This window comes from Pelophylax lessonae (genome assembly GCF_965119305.1).
Source record: "Pelophylax lessonae genome assembly, chromosome: 3".
NCBI classification, from domain to species: domain Eukaryota; kingdom Metazoa; phylum Chordata; class Amphibia; order Anura; family Ranidae; genus Pelophylax; species Pelophylax lessonae.
In genome coordinates, this window is record NC_138770.1 from 539,503,499 (window position 1) to 539,513,509 (window position 10,011).

The window sequence follows — 10,011 nt, forward strand, 5'->3', positions numbered from 1 at the left end:
CTGATTTACCGGTAATCTGGACCTTGCTTGCTAGTCAGTGGCATGCTGATGGAGTGGGGGTGAGGGTGTGTACCACACATTGGGGGGGGGGGGGTTGTTAGGCTGGCCACCCTGCCTCTCCTGGCCCTGGGGCAGCCCTGTCAGTGTACTCTAAAGTTAAAAAAAAGAATCACTGCCAGACCCTTTTTATAGATTCTTCCTACATTGTGTCAGTGTCATTGTAACCCGATGCCTGTAAAAACCTTATTGGATTTGTTCTTTCTGGTCACTCTTCTCCAGCCGCTCCTCCTCCTCCTCCAAAGTAGCCACGTGACTGGCCATGAATGTACCGAGCTAATAAGGTTTTTAGAGGCATCGGTTTACAATACCAATATACAAAAAAAAAAATGTTTTTCCCAAAAAATGTTTTTACATCCACACAATCACATTTCTGCACCATCACCCCAAAGAGAGTAATCAAAAAACAATTTTAAAGAGCAAAGGGCTATATCGGTGCTGGATCAACTGCTATGAGACAGAAATCAAACAAAAGGTATAAAATAGAAGATATTTTATTTAGAATACATCTAATAAAATACTATACAGCAAGTACAGTAAACAGACAAACACATACAAGTAGAGACACAAAACATATGTGGACCTCACAATATACCCTACCCACACCCCGCCCCATACAGGTACATAAATTAATGCCCTATAGTGGCGCAAGGTAAGGGTGTCCAATGCATTTCGCCTACTCGGCTTCTTCAGGGAAGGGTAGGTATAGAGGATTCACAATATTATTATAAAATCAGAGATGGTCCCATATATAGAGGAAAGGAAGCCGCCTATAGATATTTCAAAAAAGCTGAATTGCCAACAGCATAACATTAAATCGCACTTGTCTCAGAACCTGAGACAAGTGAAAAAATCAGTGGTACTATTTATTTCCGACAAAGAATGGATTTCAAAACACCAGGGCTTTAGACAGGAAAAACGTATTATTCCACCATAGTCGGGGTAGAGGCATGCAGAGAGGCTGGGGCATTAAACCGCAAGGCACCAAAAATTAGAGCCCTTCCTCATTGGCACATACACAGCCCTCAGACAACGTCTCTCTCCAGGGAATTTTTTGAAAGTCTGAGAAGGATGCTGTAAAAGACCTCATGGGTAAGCCATACTAGCGACCCTTGACATGTGCTGATAAGCCCCTCCAGCCCATACAGTCTGCACTCACAGCAGCCTTTTTTGAAATATCTATAGGCGGCTTCCGTTCCTCTATTTATGGGACCCTCTCTGATTTTATAATAATATTGTGAAACCTCTACACCTACCCTTCCCTGAAGAAGCCGAGTAGGCGAAATGCATTGGACACCCTTACCTTGTGTGGGTAGGGTATATTGTGAGGTCCACATATGTTTTGTGTCTCTATTTATATGTGTTTGTCAGTTTACTTTACTTGCTGTATAGTATTTTATTAGATGTATTCTAAATAAAATATCTTCTATTTTATACCTTTTGTTTGATTTCTGTCTCATAGCGGTTGATCCAGCACCGATATAGCCCTTTGCTCTTTACAATAACAATGTCACAATGTAGGAAGGATCTATGTAAAGGGGCTGGCAGTGATTTTTTTTTTTTACTTTGGAGTACATTGGCAGGGTTGTCCCAGGAGACTGGGGGTCTCCTAGAAGTGCAGGTGGGCTGTGCAATGTATAGGGGGGCTGTGTAATGTAAAGGGGGGCTATGAAATGTAAAGGGGGCTGCGTAATGTGCAGGGGGACTGTATAATGTGAAGGGGTTCTGTGTAATATGCAGGGGGTCTGTGTAATGTGCAGGGGGTCTGTGTAATGTGCCAGGGATCTGTGTAATGTGCACGGGGGTCTGTGTAATGTGCAGGGGGGCTGAGGAATTTGCAGGGGGCTGAGGAATTTGCAGGGGGGCTGTTTAATATGTGTTACTATTACGATATTTACCTTATAAGTGGTATAGATATTAATTTAAAAAAGTTCTGAGCTACCCTTATTTTGCTTCAAAGTTCTTTATTTAAAATTAAATTTTTTTCCTGAAACTTCCCTCTTAAAATGAAGGTGAGTGTTATACGCCTGTGTGTGTTATACCCCGATAAATACGGTCCATTAATTAAAATGCTTAGGAACTAGCCTTGGCTTATGCCTCAGTGTCTATTTTAGGTTGGAATTTTCTACGGTCCACCCTCACTTGTCACAGAAAAACAACAATGATCAGTATGAGAAGTGGCAGATGATAAGTGACAAGTGATAAGTATTATTAGAAGTGACAACTCATCAAACCTCAACTCATCATTATACTTCTAAATCAAATTACTGGCGCAACATGTCATATTATCATCTCATGTCAATTATTTTCCTTAAAATATACAGCAGTTATATATAAAACCTGGTTAAAATATAGCAAAGCAAACCAGTAGGGTACATCAGTGATGAAGCTGCACCAGGCCACAACTACAATATGTTGTTTGTTCACATCATGAAAAAGGATTGAATAAGTCAACAAATAAATATTTCCTTGCAGATATATGGGATATTTAAATCAATGATGCCATAAAAACATTGTGCTACATATGCTTTCTCCAAAAAACAAAGTATTGTTGGTGAAAATGTTTTTATAGAATTTGACAGTAAGCCAGAGTTCATCCATACTATACAGAAAGCAGGGAAGGAAGCATTTAAAGCCCAGCTGAAGTCACAAAGATCAGAACCCCATTAGATAGACACTTTACTTACAAACTCTATTCATATACTCTTTCCACAATTTAACTGTTATAGCAATTGGGTAGCCTAAAGTTGGCCATACACTGATTGAAAATAACCTGGTTCAGCAGGGACGAATTTCTAACAATATGTGGGGGTCCCTGTTTTCAGAAGTCGATAACTTGATTGACTTCTGTTGAAGGGATATGTTGAAGAACTTTTCTCAATCAGGTTATAGCCAATGTCCCAGCAAGAGGAATTCTTCCATTCATCTCGTTTTGTGTGGATGGAGGAATCTGTTAGTTTCTTTTTTTTTGTTCAAGTTTATAGCCAGACCAAAACAATTAAAAAACTCTTATGGAGGTAAGGAACATCTGTAGATACAAAAAAATTTGCAGCTCTGACTAAAGTGGGGTACACACTAGTAGAAAATCGGCCGAAAATCTTTGTCCGAGGAAAGATCAAACGATTTTCGGCTAGTGTGTACACAACTTTCAGCAGCTGATTCCGACATTCTCAACGAAAAAAAATGGAGGGACAAACTCCAAAATTTTCATCGTCCGTCCTCAGGAGCACTACCAATTTTCGTTTAATGTGTATGCAATATGTCCGCTAAAAATCGGATATTAAAGACCGCACATGATCGGAAGTTGTTGACAACCGGGAAGTTTATCAATAAAAAACAACACAAATTGATAATTCGTATCTATATTCGTTGCACTAATATGAACTGAGCTCTCACTCTCTCTATCTATCTCTATCCACACATACAGTGTACAGGGGATATATAAAGTCTATACACCAATGTGGCCTCATGGGTTACACGTATATGTACTTACATCACACTCTGCGATCAAACGTCCCAAGAAAAAAAAAAGAGATTGGGTGAGAAAATTTGTGTAACATTATGCACTGTCAAATAAAAACGGTTATGACCGCTGAGCAAGAGCTAGAAAAATTGGACGATATTTCGTCCGATTTTCGTTCACTGTGTACGAGCCTTAAGGTTAAATAATGACCTTCCGATAGATGTACGACATTTACCGACCTCCTGAAGCCTGACTGGAACACTCCCAGGATGTTGCTAAGAGATGCCTAGCTGTTCATTTTTACCTTCACCATCACAGGAGCAAGCTCTTTCTCTGATTCAAACCTCCTTACATGTGCTTTCGCTCCCCTGATACAGTAACTCACTTAGCAATGTCCTGGAAGTATTCCAGTCAGTCTTTGTGAGATATGTAAATGGCCTACACCTATAGTAAGGGCATCTTTAGTCAGAGTTTTACAGTTTGTTTTTATCTATAGGTACACCCTACCTGCATAGGCAGTTTTTTAGGTCAAGGTGAGGTTGACCACACTGTCCAGTGCACTTTATGGTTTATAAGATGGGGTCAGATACACCCCTTCTATTGCATAGCACTACAAGTGTGCATGTGGAAGCTTGTGCTGAGGGGTGTAGCTTTAATTCTATGTGTTACAGTCGGAATAGCTGGGCCCAGGGACCTACCTTGATTGCCCATTATCTGAGGTCTCTATAATTGTACCAAAATAGCTTCCCTTAACCTGGGGGGCTCATTTCAGATTCACTGCCTGATTGTGGGAACATGTAGGTTGAGAGCATTAGAGTGTAGTGAAAGTACTGATGCCAGAGGATTTGCATAATAGCCAAGCAAATAGCTATTGCAGAAGGAAGGTCAGCAACATCAGTGTCTATGTTCCATTTAGAAAAGTCTAAACTGTATGTGCAGCTAAACTTTATTTTTTAGGTTTTGGTTATAGCAGGGAAACGTTAGAACAGCCATTAGCTTTTTATTGATGACTGTGTCCCTGTTGCATATTTTCTCTCATTTCATGTTTGATAACATCTTTGTCATTGACACAGTTCGAGAGGGAAATCCCTTTAACAGAGCCCCAAATATCAGTACTAATTTGCTAGTTCTTCCCAATTTTTTCCAAGACTAAAAAATGGATGGATTACATTTAAAACAAATGTGCTTAAAGACATAATAGCAAAAAAAAAAAAAATAACATTTCATGATCCGTATCTCCTTAAAACAATTAGAATTCTTGTGAAAGACATATGCCCTCCCAACAATAGTCATTCTTATTTTGATATGATTGGCAGCCAATTGGCAGGTGAAACTAACCTCTAACTCTTGAAATTCCTCTTCCTCTTCCACATCATAGGAAAGGGTGTGGATTTTGATGTCTTCAGAGGAAAGGTCAATGAACTTGGTATCTGGGTAGTCAAGACTGTCTTTGGTTGGTGATCTGTCTTCAATAAAGGTGGTTTCACAGCACTCCGCGCTGACATTCTCTCCCCAAGAACGTAAGACATTCTCAGAATACAGAATGATGTTGGGGCGATAGTGGGACTCCACAGTCTGTTGCAGCATGTTAGGATCCAACAATTGTTGAACTGGGTCATTTTTTATGTTGTCTATGGCAGTCTGTGTTGAAATAGTTCCAACAATGTGACTCTGATATTGGGGGGTTGGATAAACCGACACCATTCCATCCTTATTCTCCGCCATTAAATTTCTTGTGTTGATTAAGCCATTCCTTTTCCCAGCCTCTGTGATTTTATTATGCATAAGCACACTGTTCTGTTCAATTAAACCATCCATATTTTGTGTATGTGTGTTTTGCTTGTTTCTGTGGCTCCAGTTATAGAGGGAAATGCAGGTCACATTTGCCTAATGGCTTTGGTTTTCCTGAAAGCAGTAAAAATAAATGATGTAAGAAAAACAGGAATGCAAGCCAGCGACATCTAAAATGAATATTCAGACAGGTCAATGTAATTTAGTCATTAGGCTTGATAACACATGTTGCATTTTAACCTTACCCTATAATTCAGTTGTGTTTAGTTCTAACAACTATGACCCATATACTATGACTCACAGATATTTAATGTCTTAATTGAATTAAATAACTTAATCTGAAAATTCTCCGCTACTCATATGAACATATAACATTAAAAATAGGGGAATTGCTGCGTAACTGTGCTGGCAAAGACAAGAGATAAAAGAAGTTATTAATTCATTTGATGAATTGCCTTGTTGTGTTTTACAGCACACAAAACTCAAATGAATATAGTGCCAGATTTCATTATGCAAATTCTGCAACTGTCTTCATAATTGTCGGTCCAAATTTAAGTCTATTTGCGAACCACTTGTGCGCTTAAAAACCAACATGAAAGTGCCAAATTAGTAAACCATTACCTAAGACAAGGTCACACTGAAGTAGAACAATTTTTTGAAGTGTGTACAACAAACAGACTACAAGGAAAGATTAGTCACTTTATTTATAATATTTCGCTTGGAAAAACATTTTTTTTTTTTTTATCATAGCTGAACATAAAAAAAGTCCACAAGTGAATATAAACCCAATTACAATCATTTATCAACCCATATTATCATGGAGATGTACTCTGTCATAACTACATATGTGTTTAATACATAAACAATAAACTTATTGGCTAAATACATTATATTCTTCAGGATTGAGTTATAAGTTTGTTTTATACACGTACTTATTTTCCAGAAAATTTATTATTTATTTAAATGCTGTGTTATTTTAATTTTGTTTAACTTTTTAGATATCTCTTTGAACTTTGTGGATACGAATAACCTTATTAGAATAAAGATATATAAATTTTGTCCCTATATATTTCTGCTAGCATGTAGAATTGTAAGTATTTCCACTATTTGATTGATATGATTTATTTATATGTAGTGTTGAGCGAACACGGACTGTATTATTCGTGTTCGTACCGAATAATTGGATTTTTTGTACCCGAACACGGACACGGACACTTTACTGTATGTTCGGGTAAAAATCCGTGTTCGGTCGTTTTATTTCCGGGTTTTGCATGCTTTGGCGCTCTTTTCATGGCGGGCTTTCAACAGCCAATCAACAATCGTTTAACTGGTGTGCCTTAAGCCATCCCAGCCATGCCTGCAAATGTCTCAGTAGCTGTGATTGGCCGTCTGAAGCATGTGACCAAGTCTTTATAAGTTCGAGGCAGCCGCAGCGGCGTCATTATGCTGCTTAGATTCAGGGACAGAGCACACATCAACGTGCTGGCTGCTGATTAGGGAAAGATAGGCAGGAAAAAACCATTTGTGTCCGGATAGAATTGAGGGACAGGTCGGAGTGTTTAGGCAGGGCGAGTTGTAGGCATTTTAGGGATAGAGTCTGCTGAATTATATAGGGTCAGTGTCTTCTACAAACTACAATCGATATTGCTGTGTGGGGGGTGGGGTCTGCACTCAATCCTGATCTACGATCTCTTCTCAATCCTGTTAGGGACAGAGTCTGCTGAATTTTAGGGAAACTGTGTTCTACAAACTACAATCGATATTGCTGTGTGGTGTGGGATTGGAGATAGGCAGGTGTCAGTGATCCACATCCATTTTTCTGTGTGTGAGCTGCAGTGAACACAATCTTTTTGGGCTGCAGTGAACACAATCTTTTTGGGCTGCAGTGAACACAATCTTTTTGGGCTGCAGTGAACACAATCTTTTTGGGCTGCAGTGAACACAATCTTTTTGGGCTGCAGTGAACACAATCTTTTTGGGGTGCAGTGAACAAAATCTTTTTGGGGTGCAGTGAACACAATCCTTTTTGGTGTGCAGTGAACACAATCTTTGTGGGGTGCAGTGAACAAAATCCTTTGTGGGGTGCAGTGAACACAATCTTTTTGGGGTGCAGTGAACAAAATCCTTTTTGGGGTGCAGTGAACAACATCCTTTTTGGGGTGCAGTGAACACAATCTTTTTGGGGTGCAGTGAACAAAATCCTTTGTGGGGTGCAGTGAACACAATCTTTTTGGGGTGCAGTGAACACAATCTTTTTGGGGTGGAGTGAACAACATCCTTTTTGGGGTGCAGTGAACAAAATCCTTTTTGGGGTGCAGTGAACAAAATCATTTTTGGGGTGCAGTGAACACAATCTTTTTGGGGTGCAGTGAACACAATCTTTGTGGGGTGCAGTGAACACAATCTTTTTGGGGTGGAGTGAACAACATCCTTTTTGGGGTGCAGTGAACAACATCCTTTTTGGGGTGCAGTGAACACAATCTTTTTGGGGTGCAGTGAACACAATCTTTGTGGGGTACAGTGAACAGAATCTTTGTGGGGTGCAGTGAACACAATCTTTGGGGGGTACAGTGAACACAATCTTTGTGAGGTGCAGTGAACACAATCTTTGTGGGGTGCAGTGAACACAATCATTGTGGGGTGCAGTGAACTCAATCTTTGTGGGGTACAGTGAACACAATCTCATACTGAAGGTTTGAGGGTGCTGCCTGTTCCATACTCCCCCTACTCCTCATCTAGCCTTTTAGGGGTACAAACAATAGTAATTGGGGCCTAGTGTGGTTGTGTACGTGTGATATACATACACTTTTTTGGGATCATATTTTCTATTCCGCTATTTAATCAAAAACCTTTGGGGATCAGTTAAATTGGGGGATAGTCTGTGTTGGTACGTGTGAGAGAGATCCACCTTTCCAAGTTGTTGAGGTTCATCTCATACTTCTGAAGGTTTGAGGGTGCTGCCTGTTCCATACTCCCCCTACTCCTAGCCTTTTAGGGGTACAAACAATAGTAATTGGGGCCTAGTGTGGTTGTGTACGTGTGATATACATACACTTTTTTGGGATCATATTTTCTATTCCGCTATTTAATCAAAAACCTCTGGGGATCAGTTAAATTGGGGGATAGTCTGTGTTGGTACGTGTGAGAGAGATCCACCTTTCCAAGTTGTTGGGGTTCATCTCATACTTCTGAAGGTTTGAGGGTGCTGCCTGTTCCATACTCCCCCTACTCCTAGCCTTTTAGGGGTACAAACAATAGTAATTGGGGCCTAGTGTGGTTGTGTACGTGTGATATACATACACTTTTTTTGGATCATATTTTCTATTCCGCTATTTAATCAAAAACCTTTGGGGATCAGTTAAATTGGGGGATAGTCTGTGTTGGTACGTGTGAGAGAGATCCACCTTTCCAAGTTGTTGGGGTTCATCTCATACTTCTGAAGGTTTGAGGGTGCTGCCTGTTCCATACTCCCCCTACTCCTAGCCTTTTAGGGGTACAAACAATAGTAATTGGGGCCTAGTGTGGTTGTGTACGTGTGATATACATACACTTTTTTGGGATCATATTTTCTATTCCGCTATTTAATCGAAAACCTTTGGGGATCAGTTAAATTGGGGGATAGTCTGTGTTGGTACGTGTGAGAGAGATCCACCTTTCCAAGTTGTTGGGGTTCATCTCATACTTCTGAAGGTTTGAGGGTGCTGCCTGTTCCATACCCCCCCTACTCCTCATCTAGCCTTTTAGGGGTACAAACAATAGTAATTGGGGCCTAGTGTGGTTGTGTACGTGTGATATACATACACTTTTTTTGGATCATATTTTCTATTCCGCTATTTAATCAAAAACCTTTGGGGATCAGTTAAATTGGGGGATAGTCTGTGTCGGTACGTGTGAGAGAGATCCACCTTTCCAAGTTGTTGGGGTTCATCTCATACTTCTGAAGGTTTGAGGGTGCTGCCTGTTCCATACTCCCCCTACTCCTCATCTAGCCTTTTAGGGGTACAAACAATAGTAATTGGGGCCTAGTGTGGTTGTGTACGTGTGATATACATACACTTTTTTTGGATCATATTTTCTATTCCGCTATTTAATCAAAAACCTTTGGGGATCAGTTAAATTGGGGGATAGTCTGTGTTGGTACGTGTGAGAGAGATCCACCTTTCCAAGTTGTTGGGGTTCATCTCATACTTCTGAAGGTTTGAGGGTGCTGCCTGTTCCATACTCCCCCTACTCCTCATCTAGCCTTTTAGGGGTACAAACAATAGTAATTGGGGCCCAGTGTGGTTGTGTACGTGTGATATACATACACTTTTTTGGGATCATATTTTCTATTCCGCTATTTAATCAAAAACCTTTGGGGATCAGTTAAATTGGGGGATAGTCTGTGTCGGTACGTGTGAGAGAGATCCACCTTTCCAAGTTGTTGGGGTTCATCTCATACTTCTGAAGGTTTGAGGGTGCTGCCTGTTCCATACCCCCCCTACTCCTCATCTAGCCTTTTAGGGGTACAAACAATAGTAATTGGGGCCTAGTGTGGTTGTGTACGTGCGAGATACATACACTTTTTTTGATCATATTTCCTATTCCGCTATTCAATAAAAACCTTTGAGGATCAATTGAATTGCGGGATAGTCTGTGTCGGTACGTGTGAGAGAGATCCACCTTTCCAAGTTGTTGGGGTTCATCTCATACTTCTGAAG

The 10,011-nt window shown here is 40.2% G+C and overlaps 1 protein-coding gene across 2 annotated transcripts in view; it reads right to left on the reverse strand.

Annotated features, from left to right (window-relative positions):
• SYNDIG1 (synapse differentiation inducing 1) overlaps window positions 1–5,338 on the reverse strand; it is a gene marked incomplete at its 5' end in the record, with an annotated part of 253,235 nt that extends 247,897 nt beyond the window's left edge. For both annotated transcript variants that reach the window (XM_082252064.1, XM_082252065.1), the window contains one exon: window positions 4,859–5,338. In XM_082252064.1, coding sequence (XP_082108190.1) covers window positions 4,859–5,338 — 480 coding nt within the window. The remainder of the gene's footprint in view (window positions 1–4,858) is intronic.
• Window positions 5,339–10,011: the final 4,673 nt, after the last annotated feature.